We start from the raw sequence: 19,130 nt of genomic DNA, 5'->3' as shown, positions 1-19,130 counted from the left end.
TTTTTGGTGAATTCTGGCAGGGGTTAAAATACATCCATATAGCCCTGGGGGTTATATGTGGTGTATTTTCGCCAGCCAAGGTGTTTTACATTGCTGCTCAGGGCGCCCCCCCCTAGCGCCCTGCACCCTCAGTGACCGGAGTGTGAAGTGTGCCTGAGGAGCAATGGCGCACAGCTGCAGTGCTGTGCGCTACCTTGTTGAAGACTGATGTCTTCTGCCGCCGATTTTCCCGGACCTCTTCTTGCTTCTGGCTCTGTAAGGGGGCCGGCGGCGCGGCTCTGGGACCGGACTCCGAGGCTGGGCCTGTGTTCGGTCCCTCTGGAGCTAATGGTGTCCAGTAGCCTAAGAAGCCCAAGCTGGCTGCAAGCAGGCAGGTTCGCTTCTTCTCCCCTTAGTCCCTCGATGCAGTGAGCCTGTTGCCAGCAGGTCTCACTGAAAATAAAAAACCTAAAACTAAACTTTCACTAAGAAGCTCAGGAGAGCCCCTAGTGTGCACCCTTCTCGGCCGGGCACAAAAATCTAACTGAGGCTTGGAGGAGGGTCATAGGGGGAGGAGCCAGTGCACACCAGGTAGTCCTAAAGCTTTACTTTTGTGCCCAGTCTCCTGCGGAGCCGCTATTCCCCATGGTCCTTACGGAGTTCCCAGCATCCACTAGGACGTCAGAGAAATATAACATAGCTATATACTGTGTAATACAGACATGTATAATATAGCTATATACTGTGTAATACAGACAGGTATAACATAGCTATATACTGTGTAATACAGACAGGTATAATATAGCTATATACTGTGTAATACAGACATATATAACATAGCTATATACTGTGTAATACAGACATGTATAATATAGCTATATACTGTGTAATACAGACAGGTATAATATAGCTATATACTGTGTAATACAGACATGTATAATATATATACTGTGTAATACAGACATGTATAACATAGCTATATACCGTGTAATACAGACATGTATAATATAGCTATATACCGTGTAATACAGACATGTATAATATAGCTATATACTGTGTAATACAGACATGTATAATATAGATATATACTGTGTAATACAGACATGTATAATATAGAAATATATTGTGTAATACAGACATGTATAATATAGATATATACTGTATAATACAGACATGTATAATATAGATATATACTGTGTAATACAGACATATATAACATAGCTATATACTGTGTAATACAGACATGTATAATATAGATATATACTGTGTAATACAGACATGTATAATATAGATATATACTGTGTAATACAGACATATATAACATAGCTATATACTGTGTAATACAGACATGTATAATATAGATATATACTGTGTAATACAGACATATATAACATAGCTATATACTGTGTAATACAGACATGTATAATATAGCTATATACTGCGTAATACAGACATATATAACATAGGGGTTCACTACGGCTGGCCGGCGGTCGGGCTCCCGGCGACCAGCATCCCGGCTTACCGACAGCTTGGCGAGCGCAAATGAGCCCCTTGCGGGCTCGCCGCGCCACACTATTTTATTCTCCCTTTATGGGGGTCGTGGACCCCCACGAGGGAAAATAAGTGTCGGTATGCCGGCTGTCGGGCTCCCGGCGCCGGTATACTGAGCGCCGGGAGCCCGACCGCCGGCAAACAGAAGACCACCCTAACATAGCTATATACTGTGTAATACAGACATGTATAATATAGCTATATACTGTGTAATACAGACATATATAACATAGCTATATACTGTGTAATACAGACATGTATAATATAGATATATACTGTGTAATACAGACATATATAACATAGCTATATACTGTGTAATACAAACATGTATAATATATATACTGTGTAATACAGACATATATAACATAGCTACTGTGTAATACAGACATATATAACATAGCTATATACTGTGTAATACAGACATGTATAATATATATACTGTGTAATACAGACATGTATAACATAGCTATATACCGTGTAATACAGACATGTATAATATAGATATATACTGTGTAATACAGACATGTATAATATAGATATATACTGTGTAATACAGACATGTATAATATAGCTATATACTGTGTAATACAGACATATATAACATAGCTATATACTGTGTAATACAGACATGTATAACATAGCTATATACTGTGTAATACAGACATGTATAACATAGCTATATACTGTGTAATACAGACATGTATAATATAGCTATATACTGTGTAATACAGACATATATAACATAGCTATATACTGTGTAATACAGACATGTATAATATAGATATATACTGTGTAATACAGACATATATAACATAGCTATATACTGTGTAATACAGACATGTATAATATAGCTATATACTGTGTAATACAGACATATATAACATAGCTATATACTGTGTAATACAGACATGTATAACATAGCTATATACTGTGTAATACAGACATGTATAATATAGCTATATACTGTGTAATACAGACATATATAACATAGCTATATACTGTGTAATACAGACATGTATAATATAGATATATACTGTATTAGATAGGAGTATATAGAAGTGCTGAGAGGTAACATACACGTACACAGGGCGGGTGAGCGGGTGTCGGGGCCTGTGCTGCTGCTGCCGGTAACCATGGTGACGGTAAGGCGGCGGTGGCTGGGGGTGGGGGCGGCTGCTGGTGCTGCTGCCCCCCCTCCTCCTCCCCGGGTCTCGGCAGCAGTTGCCGGGGGAGGAAGGTGACGCGGATGAGCCGCTTCCGCTGCTGCTGAGGACGAGGAGGAGCCAGAGGACGAGGCCGCCGGAGAGCGCACAGCAGCCGGGACACGCTCCATCCCCCACCCCAGAGCCGGGCCCGCACCACAGCCTGCCTGCCTGAGGGGAGACGTGCGCCGGGGACACGGAGAGCGACTGACTGCGGCGCCATGGCCTGAGGAGGAGGCGGCTATTACCCCGGCTGTGCTACCGAGTGACGGGCAGGAGCTGACCCGGGCTACCCCGCACCGGGCCGCTCACCCCATGGGAGGTGCAGGGGCCGCACACTAGCCTTCCTGCGCCCCAATATCTGCCCCCACCCTGCACTGCACTACCTGGGGAGCTCACCCGCCTGGTGCACCCCACTACCTGGGGGCCTCTGCTGCCTGCACCCCATCACCTGGGGGCCCACCTGCCTGGACCTAAACCCCCTCCCCAGGAGCACCCCGCTACCTGGGGGCCTCTGCTGCCTGCACCCCATCACCTGGGGGCCCACCTGCCTGGACCTAAACCCCCTCCCCTGGTGCACCCCGCTAGGTGGAAGAAGCCCCAGGGGGACTAGTCTGTCTGCACCCCACTATCTGGAGCTACAACCCCTCTACTGCACCTCCTCGGTGCCCCCCACTGGAGGACCCACCTGTCTGGAGCAACCGTACCCCAGCTGCACCCCACTATCTGGAGGACCTGCCTGGAGCTAACCTTCCCCAGCTGCACCTCCTTAGTGCACCCCACTATCTGTAGGACCTGCCTGGAGCTAACCGTCTTCAGCTACACCTCTTTGGTGCACCCCACTATCTGGTGGACCTGGCTGCCTGGAGCTAACCTTCCCCAGTTGCACCTCCTTGGTGCACCCCACTATCTGGAGGACCACTCACCCCTCCATGCTGGATGTGTGTCTCTACCACTGACAATGGGGGATTTCTATGATCCAGAACACCCGACTGAGTAAGTATATCACACAGAGGTCACCTCAGAACACACCTTCAGCACTACACCCCAACATGGAACCCGTGATCTTCTCCCGTATTACCCAGTGGCACGCTACGTATTGTGTGTGTACCCGTGAGGTAATATGGAAGCAAGACGCCCCATGTGCTTTTCCATAGAGTCACAATATGGCTGCCTGGATTGGGGGATGGGGAGGTCATCACGTTACAACTCATAAACTGAGGAAGCCCACCTTGAAGTCTTACACCTTGTGTTTGGCATTATTCTCTATCTCTGCAAAGGTCTCATTCCTGTCCAATATTCCCACCAGTCTGTAGTGCCAGGGTGTCATCTAGCTCACACCTGGCTCTTGTAGGTTCACAATATACTTTGAGATAAGTACTTATAACATAAGAAATATGTATTCCAGTCCAGTGGACATGACATGCTGGGGATTGTAGTGCTTCCAAGGCCCGCCGAGGTGGTGTCAGGAGTGAGGTCCTTAGATGCACATGCAGCCGTGGATTCCCAGGAAAATGATGATTTACTGCGTAGGGGATTCCTGGTACTGTATTTAGGGTTTTGTTGTGTGTTTTTTACATTGCGCTTACCTGCCCTTGCAGCCCCTGGATTGTGGGGTAAAGGTGCGCTGTGGCGTTGCAGCCGGTACCCGGCAATATATTGCAGCATGCATTGGCTGGGAATGGCCTCCATACCTGATTATGTTCCTGTATGCCAGTGTTTACTAACCACTGTCGGCAAGACACCGTTTTGTGATATCCAGGCTTTAGCACAGATGGTTAAATCGAGGTACTAATTAGGTCACCTGTGCTCAAGTATGGTAATCCTTAAAACCTGGACTGTCAGTGTGATGTGAGCACCGTGGTTGGGAAACACTGGGTTAGCAGCACTTCTTGAATGGTGCAGTGGGTTTGGCGAGCAGGGTGGTGGTTGTGTATGCCTGGAGGGGCTGTCAGTGGGGTATTTGTGTGGTAATGGGAGGCTCGATGCTCTAGCGGTTCATGTCTTCCAGACCAGCTGGAGAAACTTGACAACGTATCTGTGAGGATCCTGCGCACCAGTCGCTGGGTGGTCTGGAAGACCTGTCCTGAGGTCTTGGTATGAGACCCCCTCTACCAGGGTTCATCAGTGAGGGGGCACCGTGGCAGCTGTCAGATGAGTTTCTCAGTAGGGACTGTGCCAGCTTTGCCCGTGGCAGGTACTGGTGTTAGACAAGGAAGCCAGGACAGGTTGCTGTGAAGTGGGCCACGGTACTTGGGACCGGCTGTGGGGGGTGTTTGACAGGTTTACTGGGAAGCACAATGGGTGATGCTTTTATTACGACAATATAAGTATAAACACAGGTGTAATAAAAAAATGAATGAAGCTTCTGTCCAGATCCTGTTATGTAGAGATGTACAGATGCATCCGCAATACGCCACGCAGCGTGAGATGCCCGCCGTGAGTGAGGCGCAAGGTCCCATACAACTCCGCTAGCGTCAGACGTCTTTACTTCCTGAAATATGCGCCAGAGCTGTAACGCAGTGCAACTAATGCGTACAGAGACTGTGCTGATGAATTTTGATTTGCGACATATATTGTCTGAGTCTGTAAGCGCGGCACAACGGGACTTGGCACGGGAAAAAGTCGCAGTCGCTGCATTGTAGCACTTTGTATACAGATTCAGTGACAGTTGTATAGCGCCGGGAATTAGCTCCCGGCACTATTCAATACAGCGCAGTGATAAGTTGGAGAATGCCCGTTCTCCCGGACTAAACCGGGTGTTTTGTCGGGAGAGCGGCTTTCTCCGGCTTAAGTGCCCGACGCGACGCTGTTTTCGCTGCGCTAAGGGCAGAAATTGGCATTGTGCCAGCACTTTTGTCGGATTTCTGCTCGCACCCCCCGGGATGTGAAAAAGAATCCCGTCGTTGGGTGTCACATGGCGCCGTATTGAATAGCGCCGGAATTGAATTGTGCCCAGTAACTCGCACACAGATATACAAGTGTCGTATACGGCGCGTCCTAGACGCATCACTTCCTGTCAGCGCATTTTCAGCAAAAAATTATGCCTGACGCTAGCAGTGTCGCACGGGACATGTCACGCCAAGAGGACCTGTTTGTCTGGACGGCAGCAATGATATGTGTGTATTATTATTATTAGTGTGAGTATATGTTGTACGCGCAGCGTTGTATATGGGCAGATACTCCGTATATCTGCATGACTGCTCGCGAGTCAGATCCGGTGCATGTGGCCTTGTATTGAACAGAAATGGCCAATCAGAAGCCCGAAAGCCGGAGACTCGCTTGTTTGGCCTTTATTGAAGCTTCAGCATTTATGTGTATACCGGTATCCTGTCCGTAATGGGGCGTCTTCTCCAGTGACCCCATTGTTCTCCTGACAGCCCAGGAAGCTCAGATACCAGCAGGGAAACACATCAGTGCTAGGTGCATTCGGAAGAACGATTCCTGCACCCTGATTCTGTACACAATCCTTCCGACGCGCGGTCACATTGCGCCATTTAGGTCATTGCATGCATTGGTCAGGAACATTAACACTCCGTAAGATACAGTGCGCTCCTGGGAGGGGCTTATTATTGTATATAGAGCAGCGACATATTACATTGCTCAGTACATTATGGGATCAGTAAGATACAGTGCGTTCCTAGGGGGGCTTATTATATATAGAGCAGTGACATATTACATAGCTCACTACATTATGTGATCAGTAAGATGCAGTACGCTCCTGTGGGGGGCTTATTATTGTATATAGAGCAGCGACATATTACATAGCTCAGTACATTATGGGATCAGTAAGATACAGTACGCTCCTGGGAGGGGCTTATTATTGTATATAGAGCAGCGACATATTACATAGCTCAGTACATTATGGGATCCGTAAGATACAGTGCGCTCCTAGGGGGGATTATTGTATATAGAGCAGTGACATATTACATAGCTCAGTACATTATGGGATCCGTAAAATACAGTGCGCTCCTAGGGGGGATTATTATTGTATATAGAGCAGCGACATATTACATAGCTCAGTACATTATGGGATCCGTAAGATACAGTGCGCTCCTAGGGGGGATTATTGTATATAGAGCAGTGACATATTACATAGCTCAGTACATTATGGGATCAGTAAGATACAGTGCGCTCCTAGGGGGGATTATTGTATATAGAGCAGCGACATATTACATAGCTCAGTACATTATGGGATCAGTAAGATACAGTGCGCTCCTATGGGGGATTATTATTGTATATAGAGCAGCGACATATTACATAGCTCAGTACATTATGGGATCAGTAAGATACAGTGCGCTCCTATGGGGGATTATTATTGTATATAGAGCAGCGACATATTACATAGCTCAGTACATTATGGGATCAGTAAGATACAGTGCGTTCCTAGGGGGGATTATTGTATATAGAGCAGCGACATATTACATAGCTCAGTACATTATGGGATCAGTAAGATACAGTGCGCTCCTAGGGGGGCTTATTATTGTATATAGAGCAGCAACATATTACATAGCTCAGTACATTATGGGATCAGTAAGATACAGTGCGCTCCTAGGGGGGATTATTGTATATAGAGCAGCGACATATTACATAGCTCAGTATATTATGGGATCAGTAAGATACAGTGCGCTCCTAGGGGGGATTATTGTATATAGAGCAGCGACATATTACATAGCTCAGTACATTATGGGATCAGTAAGATACAGTGCGCTCCTATGGGGGATTATTATTGTATGTAGAGCAGCGACATATTACATAGCTCAGTACATTATGGGATCAGTAAAATACTGTGCGCTCCTATGGGGGATTATTATTGTATATAGAGCAGCGACATATTACATAGCTCAGTACATTATGGGATCAGTAAGATACAGTGCGCTCCTAGGGGGACTTATTATTGTGTATAGAGCAGCGACATATTACATTGCTCAGTACATTATGTGATCAGTAAGATACAGTGCGCTCCTAGCGGGACTTATTATTGTATATAGAGCAGCGACATATTACATAGTTCAGTACATTATGGGATCAGTAAAATACAGTGCGCTCCTAGGGGGGCTTATTATTGTATATAGAGCAGCGACATATTACATAGCTCAGTACATTATGGGATCACTAAGATACAGTGCACTCCTGGGGGGGGGGCTTATTATTGTATATAGAGCAGCGGCATATTACATAGCTCAGTACATTACGTGATCAGTAAAATACAGTGCGCTCCTAGGGGGGATTATTGTATATAGAGCAGCGACATATTACATAGCTCAGTACATTATGGGATCAGTAAGATACAGTGCGCTCCAAGGGGGGGCTTATTATTGTATATAGAGCAGCGACATATTACATAGCTCTGTACATTATGGGATCAGTAAGATACAGTGCGCTCCTAGGGGGGCTTATTATTGTACATAGAGCAGCGACCTATTACATAGCTCAGTACATTACGTGATCAGTAAAATACAGTGCGCTCCTAGGGGGGATTATTGTATATAGAGCAGCGACATATTACATAGCTCAGTACATTATGGGATCAGTAAGATACAGTGCGCTCCAAGGGGGGGCTTATTATTGTATATAGAGCAGCGACATATTACATAGATCAGTACATTATGGGATCAGTAAGATACAGTGCGCTCCTATGGGGGATTATTATTGTATATAGAGCAGCGACATATTACATAGCTCAGTACATTATGGGATCAGTAAGATACAGTGCACTCCTGGGGGGGCTTATTATTGTATATAGAGCAGTGACATATTACATAGCTCAGTACATTATGGGATCAGTAAGATACAGTGCGCTCCTAGGGGGGGCTTATTATTGTATATAGAGCAGCGACATATTACATAGCTCAGTACATTATGTGATCAGTAAGATACAGTGCGCTCCTAGGGGGGGCTTATTATTGTATATAGAGCAGCGACATATTACATAGCTCAGTACATTATGGGATCAGTAAGATACAGTGCGCTCCTAGGGGGGCTTATTATTGTATATAGAGCAGTGACATATTACATAGCTCAGTACATTATGGGATCAGTAAGATACAGTGCGCTCCTAGGGGGGCTTATTATTGTATATAGAGCAGCGACATATTACATAGCTCAGTACATTATGTGATCAGTAAGATACAGTGCGCTCCTAGGGGGCATTTTATTGTATATAGAGCAGCGACATATTACATTGCTCAGTACATTATGGGATCAGTAAGATACAGTGCGCTCCTAGGGGGGGCTTATTATTGTATATAAAGCAGCGACATATTACATAGCTCAGTACATTATGGGATCAGTAAGATACAGTACGCTCCTGGGAGGGGCTTATTATTGTATATAGAGCAGCGACATATTACATAGCTCAGTATATTATGGGATCAGTAAGATACAGTGCGCTCCTAGGGGGGATTATTATATATAGAGCAGCGACATATTACATAGCTCAGTACATTATGGGATCAGTAAGATACAGTGCGCTCCTAGGGGGCATTTTATTGTATATAGAGCAGCGACATATTACATTGCTCAGTACATTATGGGATCAGTAAGATACAGTGCGCTCCTAGGGGGGCTTATTATTGTATATAGAGCAGAGACATATTACATAGCTCAGTACATTATGTGATCAGTAAGATACAGTGCGCTCCTAGGGGGCATTTTATTGTATATAGAGCAGCGACATATTACATAGCTCAGTACATTATGGGATCAGTAAGATACAGTGCGCTCCTAGGGGGGTCTTATTATTGTATATAGAGCAGTGACATATTACATAGCTCAGTACATTATGGGATCAGTAAGATACAGTGCGCTCCTAGGGGGGTCTTATTATTGTATATAGAGCAGTGACATATTACATAGCTCAGTACATTATGGGATCAGTAAGATACAGTGCGCTCCTAGGGGACTTATTATTGTATATAGAGCAGTGACATATTACATAGCTCAGTACATTATGGGATCAGTAAGATACAGTGCGCTCCTAGGGGACTTATTATTGTATATAGAGCAGTGACATATTACATAGCTCACTACATTGTGATCAGTAAGATACAGTGCGTTCCTAGGGGGGATTATTATATATAGAGCAGCGACATATTACATAGCTCAGTACATTATGTGATCAGTAAGATACAGTGCGCTCCTAGGGGACTTATTATTGTATATAGAGCAGCGACATATTACATAGCTCAGTACATTATGGGATCAGTAAGATACAGTGCGCTCCTGGGGAGGTCTAATTGTATATAGAGCAGAGACATATTACATAGCTCAGTACATTATGTGATCAGTAAGATACAGTGCGCTCCTAGCGGGCATTTTATTGTATATAGAGCAGCGACATATTACATAGCTCAGTACATTATGGGATCAGTAAGATACAGTGCGCTCCTAGGGGGGTCTTATTATTGTATATAGAGCAGTGACATATTACATAGCTCAGTACATTATGGGATCAGTAAGATACAGTGCGCTCCTAGGGGACTTATTATTGTATATAGAGCAGCGACATATTACATAGCTCAGTACATTATGGGATCAGTAAGATACAGTGCGCTCCTAGGGGGCATTTTATTGTATATAGAGCAGCGACATATTACATAGCTCAGTACATTATGGGATCAGTAAGATACAGTGCGCTCCTAGGGGGGTCTTATTATTGTATATAGAGCAGCGACATATTACATAGCTCAGTACATTATGGGATCAGTAAGATACAGTGCGCTCCTAGGGGTGCTTATTATTGTATATAGAGCAGCGACATATTACATAGCTCAGTACATTATGGGATCAGTAAGATACAGTGCGCTCCTAGGGGGGGCTTATTATTGTATATAGAGCAGCGACATATTACATAGCTCAGTACATTATGGGATCAGTAAGATACAGTGCACTCCTGGGGGGGCTTATTATTGTATATAGAGCAGCGACATATTACATAGCTCAGTACATTATGGGATCAGTAAGATACAGTGCGCTCCTAGGGGGGGCTTATTATTGTATATAGAGCAGCGACATATTACATAGCTCAGTACATTATGGGATCAGTAAGATACAGTGCGCTCCTAGGGGGGATTATTATTGTATATAGAGCAGCGACATATTACATAGCTCAATACATTTATGGGATCAGTAAGATACAGTGCGCTCCTGGGGGGGGCTTATTATTGTATATAGAGCAGCGACATATTACATAGCTCAGTACATCATGGGATCAGTAAGATACAGTGCGTTCCTGGGAGGGCTTATTATATATAGAGCAGCGACATATTACATAGCTCAGTACATTATGGGATCAGTAAGATACAGATCGCTCCTAGGGGGGTCTTATTATTGTATATAGGGGGTGATTCCGAGTTGTTCGCTCGCTAGCTGCTTTTAGAAGCATTGCACACGCTAAGCCGCCGCCCTCTGGGAGTGTATCTTAGCTTAGCAGAATTGCGAACGAAATATTAGCAGAATTGCGAATAGAAATTTCTTAGCAGTTTCTGAGTAGCTCCAGACTTACTCCTACACTGCGATCAGTTCAGTCCTTTTCGTTCCTGGTTTGACATCACAAACACACCCAGCGTTTGCCCAGACACTCCCCCGTTTCTCCAGCCACTCCTGCGTTTTGCAACTCGAATGCCTGCGTTTTTCCGCACACTCCCATAAAACGGCCAGTTTCCGCCCAGAAACACCAACTTCCTGTCAATCACACTACGATCAGCACAGCGATGAAAAAGCTTTGTTATGCCGTGAGTAAAATACCTAACTTTTGTGTAAAATAACTAAGCGCATGCGCTCTGCGAACCTTGCGCATGCGCAGTAAGCGACTAATCGCAGTATAGCGAAAATCGGCAACGAGTGAACAACTCGGAATGACCCCCATAGAGCAGTGACATATTACATAGCTCAGTACATCATGGGATCAGTAAGATACAGTGCGCTCCTAGGGGGGGCTTATTATTGTATATAGAGCAGCGACATATTACATAGCTCAATACATTATGTGATCAGTAAGATACAGTGCGCTCCTAGGGGGGCTTATTATTGTATATAGAGCAGCGACATATTACATAGCTCAGTACATTATGTGATCAGTAAGATACAGTGTGCTCCTAGGGGGGGCTTATTGTATATAAAGCAGCGACATATTACATAGCTCAGTACATTATGGGATCAGTAAGATACAGTACGCTCCTGGGGGGGGGGTGTCTTATTATTGTATATAGAGCAGATACATATTACATAGCTCAGTACATTATGGGATCAGTAAGATACAGTGCGCTCCTAGGGGGGGGGGGTGTCTTATTATTGTATATAGAGCAGAGACATATTACATAGCTCAGTACATTATGGGATCAGTAAGATACAGATACGCTCCTAGGGGGGCTTATTATTGTATATAGAGCAGCGACATATTACATAGCTCAGTACATTATGGGATCAGTAAGATACAGTGCGCTCCTAGGGGACTTATTATTGTGTATAGAGCAGCGACATATTACATAGCTCAGTACATTATGGGATCAGTAAGATACAGTGCGCTCCTAGGGGGGCTTATTATTGTACATAAAGCACCGACATATTACATAGCTCAGTACATTATGTGATCAGTAAGATACAGTGCGCTCCTAGGGGGGCTTATTATTGTATATAGAGCAGCGATATATTACATAGCTCAGTTCATTATGGGATCAGTAAGATACAGTGCGCTCCTAGGGGACTTATTATTGTATATAGAGCAGCGACATATTACATAGCTCAGTTCATTATGGGATCAGTAAGATACAGTGCGCTCCTAGGGGGGCTTATTATTGTATAGAGAGCAGCGACATATTACATAGCTCAGTTCATTATGGGATCAGTAAGATACAGTGCGCTCCTGGGGGGGGGGGGGGGGTCTTATTATTGTATATAGAGCAGTGACATATTACATAGCTCAGTACATTATGGGATCAGTAAGATACAGTGCGCTCCTAGGGGTCTTATTATTGTATATAGAGCAGAGACATATTACATAGCTCAGTTCATTATGGGATCAGTAAGATACAGTGCGCTCCTAGGGGTCTTATTATTGTATATAGAGCAGAGACATATTACATAGCTCAGTTCATTATGGGATCAGTAAGATACAGTGCGCTCCTAGGGGGGGCTTATTATTGTATATAAAGCACCGACATATTACATAGCTGAGTACATTATGTGATCAGTAAGATACAGTGCGCTCCTAGGGGGGCTTATTATTGTATATAGAGCAGCGATATATTACATTTCTCAGTTCATTATGGGATCAGTAAGATACAGTGCGCTCCTAGGGGTCTTATTATTGTATATAGAGCAGAGACATATTACATAGCTCAGTTCATTATGGGATCAGTAAGATACAGTGCGCTCCTAGGGGGGGCTTATTATTGTATATAAAGCACCGACATATTACATAGCTGAGTACATTATGTGATCAGTAAGATACAGTGCGCTCCTAGGGGGGGCTTATTATTGTATATAGAGCAGCGATATATTACATTTCTCAGTTCATTATGGGATCAGTAAGATACAGTGCGCTCCTAGGGGTCTTATTATTGTATATAGAGCAGAGATATATTACATAGCTCAGTACATTATCGGATCAGTAAGATACAGTGCGCTCCTAGGGGGGCTTATTATTGTATATAGAGCAGCGACATATTACATAGCTCAGTATATTATGGGATCAGTAAGATACAGTGCGCTACTCGGGGGGCTTATTATTGTATATAGAGCAGCGACATATTACATAGCTCAGTACATTATGGGATCAGTAAGATACAGTGCGCTACTGGGGGGGGGGGGGGCCTTGTTGTATATAGAGCAGCGACATATTACATTGCTCAGTACATTATGTGATCATGAAACAAATGATTTTACTTCGGCTTTTGACCTTAGCGTCTGACCTTTCTGCGCAGGAGTCAGCAGTACAATATGTCTCTGAAGACCTGTACAAGATGGCTGTACATCGCTGGGTGTTTATTACCTGAAGGTACTCTCACCTTGCACCTGAGACCTGATAAGGGTCACCTGAGGACATGAAGTCTGAGGTCCACCGTCTGTACCCCGTACACCAGTAATGGTCAGAACCTGGAGCCGTTCCTGTACATGCAGCTGCGCTGTAATATTACTATTATACCACATTATCCATTACACATCTCGGCCTGTTTATTTCAGTTATTCTCGTACACGCTAATCGCTGACTCTATAAGTTATTCACAGATCCTTTGTTTTCCTATCGGAGTATCCTATAAAGTCATTTCCACATGTACTGATTGGGGGGCTCTTGCTGGCTGGAGACCGATTTCTTGCTGCGATTGGAGGAAATTCATTTCTCTTCTTTGTTCCTCCATGGAAATAGGACCTGACCCCCCACATAGACAGGTTTCTATCGTGGACTGCAAACCCCCCCCCCCCCCCTTTCTATATATTGCGGCTCCTCCCTCTTACACGTCTTTTTCCTGTCTCCCAGGAAGTATAGTGCGGAGCAGGGAAGTTTGTTGTTTCGGAAGTAGCTCCCGCACGTAAACTAATACTAGTGCAATGGAAATTTTTAGGAATGAATGTATTTACTGTTATTTCGTATGTTACATATCTTCATTTCTCTGGTACATCGATGCTACCTACTGACTCAGAAAGTCAATAGAAACTTGTAGCAAATAAGCAGCAATCAGTACAAGTCTAGGTGTACTCAGTCCCCAATCACATTAGATAATGTGTAATTATTGAATTAAAATTTTATCCTTTATTTCTGTGTCATTTAAAATATTATGGAATACCAATACCCACGTGGAAGTACTTCCTTTTATTTATTGTCCCACTTGTTGTATCATTATGGCCTAAGATTTAGGTCATACAAAGCAAAATATGTAAAATTAATAGAAAAATGTGATGAGAAAAGACCTGACAAAGATTTTTCTGTGTGAAAAAATAATAAAAACCAATATATACCACATGCCTTTCACACAGTACTGCAGACGGAACAGTGGTTCAGTATATTATAATGTTCTCCATTAGGGTGTAGACACACAGTATTAAATTGTACTTTTCTCACTTACGATTGATGATAAATATGTATACGCATACACATTGATATATGTATATTCCTCAATAATACACTGCCCTGTACATTTTGTATGATTGGTGCGGTAGTTCTCTGTGCGCCACGCTTAATTATGCCCCAACATTTTCAACTGATTAACATGAAGTGTGTATATGTGCATAGTGATAAAGGACACTCGTCACTCATATTCCTAACAACATGTAATTAGTATTATTCATGCTGTACAGCCGATGTGCATTTCGCTTTATGCTGAAGCTTTCTCAGGGCTCTAGTCTAGAAATGCGCATCGGCTGTACCGCCGTGTGCCGTCCGCATTAATAATACTAATTGCATGTTGTTGGGAATATGAGTCCACCCTAATGGAGAACATTATAATATACTGATCCACTGTTCCGTCTGCAGTACTGTGTGAAAGGCATGTGGTATATATTGTAATCCGGTAATAAAATATTAGGAATAATTGATGGGTGATATTCCATCTCATGGCATAAACAACATTGTCCCTGATCAATGTAATGGCCCGATTCTCACTATGCGACAGGGGCCAGGTCGGCACATAGTCAGTATCGCAAGCATATAATGAGTGTGCCTGCGATACTGACTATGTGCGATTTTGGCTAAGTGTCAGTTGACTTGCCTGCACAGTCTATCTATTCTTGCGATGCCGACCGCGCATCGAATCGGGATTGCAAGGTGACTTTCACCTTGCGATCTGCACTAACTTTTCTTATGATTTGGTGCAGAAACTGTGCTACCAATACAGAGCAAAAATCCAGTAATAATAAAGGAGGATTTAAAGGTGGATTATATTGTTAGTCTGGGAGAGAAAGTAACAATACTCCCAGGTGTTAAGTGATACAAATGTAACAGTGGCAGCAGTTTAACGTGGAGGGCACAAAAGGAAACAAATGTATTAATAATATGTAACTAGTGCATCACAAATTGGAACTCTGCCCATAGAACCCAACATTTATATATATATATATATATATATATATATATATATATATATATATATATATACACTATTGAATTACATAAAAGTGATTTATAATATCAATTTCATCACATTTTTTTTACAGAAATAAAATCACTCCCTAACCAGATAAAATAGTGACACTACAGAAATAAAGATGACGCAGCACTTGGTTTCTATTATTTTTTCACACAGACAAATCTTCGTCAGGTCTTTTCTCATCACATTTTTCTATTCATTTTTATATACCGTAGTTCTCTTTGTATGACCTATATATTAGGCCAATAATGATACAACATGTGGGACAATAAATAAAAGGAAGTAATTCCACGTGGGTATTGGTAGTCCATAATATTTTAGATGATAAAGAAATAAAGGATAATATTTTAATTCAATAATTACATATTATCTAATGCACCTAGACTTTAACTGATTGCTGCTTATTTGCTACAAGTTTGTTATTTTGAAAGCAGGGTCGTACCTCTAATGTCGCCCAGTGTGCCGATGTTAGCCGCAGCCTGAGGCGGGTGGCTCCCCAGAGTTTCAGCGGTGACAGTTGGAGGCCGTGAGAAGCTGGGATACCCGCGCATTGTCCGGGGTAAATCTCAGTAATCTGGCTGCAGGAAGTGCTGGAAACCGGTTCCAAGATGGTGCTGGCGTCCTGATGTCCGGACTGCGTTTGCACCGGCTGGAGCACACGGTGACGCAGGTACTAGAATGCTGCGCTGCATACAGAGCGCATGCACCCGACCAGGTTAAAAGTCAGTATGCTATAAAAAAGCGCTGTGCACCGCTAAAAGGAATCTGTCTCTCCTAAAGGAATTTGAAGATCTGTGTCAAAAATATGGATAATACAGAACCTCCCTCCGAACAGCCAAAAAAGCTCCCGGTCACCGGTACTTAAATGCTGCAGCCATTTTGTTAGAGATCAAAGTGCATTAAATGCTGATCTCTAGTCTCCAGCAAAATGGCTTCAGGATATTGACTTAGATGTTGATGGGGAATAGAGTTGAAGCTAGAGGGGCAGATAGGGTGAGAGCTGCAACCTTTGTACGAAGCACTGAACAATGGAAATCCGCTGGTGTCATACCTTGTGTAACATAAACATTTGGGACTAAGGATCACGTTACTGGTGGAGTGTGTCGCTGATAGGGGTCAGTGTCTGTGTCAGGCTGCGTACCTGGATTGGCGCATGGATTTATAATGGGTAAAATCATTAATTATTAACTATAAAAATAGATTGTTATCGTAAATGTTTCTTTTCCCTAAACTGTTGTCACTTATTTAAGACGCTTACAAATCTACGCTGATTTTGGGTGCTGTGGAGCTGGGCTACAGGAACATTTAGTTGAAAAAATAAATAATATATATATATATAGGTTTTTTTTAAACTTTTTATTTTAGAATGACTCTTCAATATAAGTCTACAAATGGACAAGTAATGGACGCCAGTTCTGCCTGTCCCATAGCGCAGTCCGTCTCCTCGTTACTGATAAGCCCGCGAGGCGTCGGATGAATAAACTCCCCTTTCTTCTGCCACCGTTCTGTAAGAGAATACATCCCCGCTCTTCCCTTAGGGAGCTTGAAAGTCATGTGAAATAAAGGAAGAGTCAGCATTAAGCTGATACATTACCGATACGTTCTCCTAGAAGTACGTTGTGCTTTGTCAGAGGATAGCAGCTGTGCTTCCAGGATACAGTGACAAATGCTGAGCGCGATGTTCTGCAGTACGGTGACGGCTGAAAGATCTGAGACGTTGTGGCATAGTCGCTCCCCCATCAGTTATATGTACAGTTGCATCTGCTGAGTAGAACACAGGTTAGAGTTTGGCGACATTGTCCATATTGTAACAACGTAGGCACGGCAGTTCGGTCATACGGTAGTCGTATGCGCTTGTTGCTGCGGCTGATAGGCCGGATAGCGGAGCGTTTCTCAGCCCAATGTGTATAATCCAGTAGGACATTGTCTGTGGGATGAGTGAATGTGTTCCTATGGATTATACCTGAAGCCTGGGAGCTGTGCGATGTGTATGAGACCGTCTCCATCTGCTCCCCCTTTGTCTCTGATGTGAATGGTATCTCGGCTTCCCTAGGCACATCTGCTGGCATGACGCAGTGTTATCCTTCAGTGAACGCTCCATGAGTGAGCGGTCAGATCTGTGAGCATTAGGTCATTCAGGTGTACAGGAGACATCTACCTCTTACAGGTCGGTTGGTGTTCCCGCACAGATAGGGTCACCAGCCAGTAACTTCTGTGGCCAAAGCTAAATTGAGGCCTTGGTTGGGCGACAACCAGCAACCAGTGAAATGTTAGAAGCGTTACGGCCAGCGTAATGCATAATGCGGCCCAGTAGAAAACCGCTGCGGATCTGGAACAGATTTCCGACTGGTTAAAATCGGATCCATAGTTGCGCTGCTAGTGTGTCCGGCCTTCAGCTGCGTGTGATGAGCCCTCTGTGTGTCCTGGAAATGTTCTGTGCAGCGTCCTCTCCTATAGTCTTACTGCATCTAACTGCTACCCATCCACCGCTGGCTACAGATTGCGCCTTTATATTGCTATAACACAGACCTGAAAGCGATCGATGGTCCTCACATATATATTGCATCTGCAATCTCACGACACCCAATTTCCCACAGTGCAGACACGTGGTGAATCCGTATAGTTAGAAGTTCTGCGACACCAGGTGACCCCGGGGTGTGTTATGCAGTTCTGCCTGTTTTTCAACCTTCGGCCTTTGCTGTTAATGTATTTTGTGTTTGGAATCTAGAGTGCGGTTTCTTTTCTTCCCTTTGTACTTGTAGTAGTGTTGTTGCTGGTGGGAGAGTCTTACAGCGTGCGCCCCAGGCAGCGATTGTACGTGTTCCTATATCTGCTTTCTAACGGCCACATAGACACAATAGCTGCATATATCCAGGTATGTGCACTGTTACACAATGAGACCACATGCAGCATAATTGTCACAGGTTAATGTCTTATGTACTAAACAGCCGCGCCATGAAGTAGTAACTTGAGAATAAGGAAAGTGGGGGCTGCACTGTAGGAAGGGGGCCGTAACAGGACTTTGTTGCGCTTTAATGCTGTTTCCACATGGTATTCGCTTTGCGGAATTGTGTGGTAAAAGTAATTTAGTCGCCATATACAGGCGGTTGTGGCACCAGAACATTATAAAATAAGCTGACAGGGTACCAGAGAGAGTTACCCAGTTACGGATCATTATCGGTAGCTGGGTAACTAATGCCGTGTAATATGGGAAGCGCGATAATAGTCTATAACCCTTAGGGGCATGGGGGCGCCGTGGGAAGGGACTGTTTTAGAACGTTATGATTACTGACCAGTGTCCCAGGCACGGATT

General features: G+C 43.8%; 2 protein-coding genes across 3 annotated transcripts in view; one reads left to right on the top strand and one right to left on the bottom strand.

The window, feature by feature from the left end:
• The window catches only part of LOC134928654 (tubulin delta chain-like), a 150,983-nt gene extending 147,939 nt beyond the window's left edge, over positions 1 to 3,044 (bottom strand). Inside the window, exon 1 of one of the 2 annotated variants that reach the window (XM_063924607.1) lies at positions 2,608 to 3,044. In XM_063924607.1, coding sequence (XP_063780677.1) covers positions 2,608 to 2,955 — 348 coding nt within the window. In that variant the 5' untranslated portion in view covers positions 2,956 to 3,044. The remainder of the gene's footprint in view (positions 1 to 2,607) is intronic. The other variant, XM_063924608.1, reaches the window with a different exon arrangement.
• The window catches only part of SETD2 (SET domain containing 2, histone lysine methyltransferase), a 147,224-nt gene continuing 130,947 nt past the window's right edge, over positions 2,854 to 19,130 (top strand). The window contains exon 1 of the mRNA XM_063924606.1: positions 2,854 to 3,728. Within this exon, the coding sequence (XP_063780676.1) occupies positions 3,694 to 3,728 (35 nt within the window). The 5' untranslated portion in view covers positions 2,854 to 3,693. The remainder of the gene's footprint in view (positions 3,729 to 19,130) is intronic.

The sequence above is a fragment of the Pseudophryne corroboree genome, chromosome 5, assembly GCF_028390025.1.
Source record: "Pseudophryne corroboree isolate aPseCor3 chromosome 5, aPseCor3.hap2, whole genome shotgun sequence".
Classification (NCBI taxonomy): Eukaryota; Metazoa; Chordata; class Amphibia; order Anura; family Myobatrachidae; genus Pseudophryne; species Pseudophryne corroboree.
Note: the sequence above shows the minus strand (reverse complement) of the source record. Positions and strands in the feature narration are given on the sequence as shown.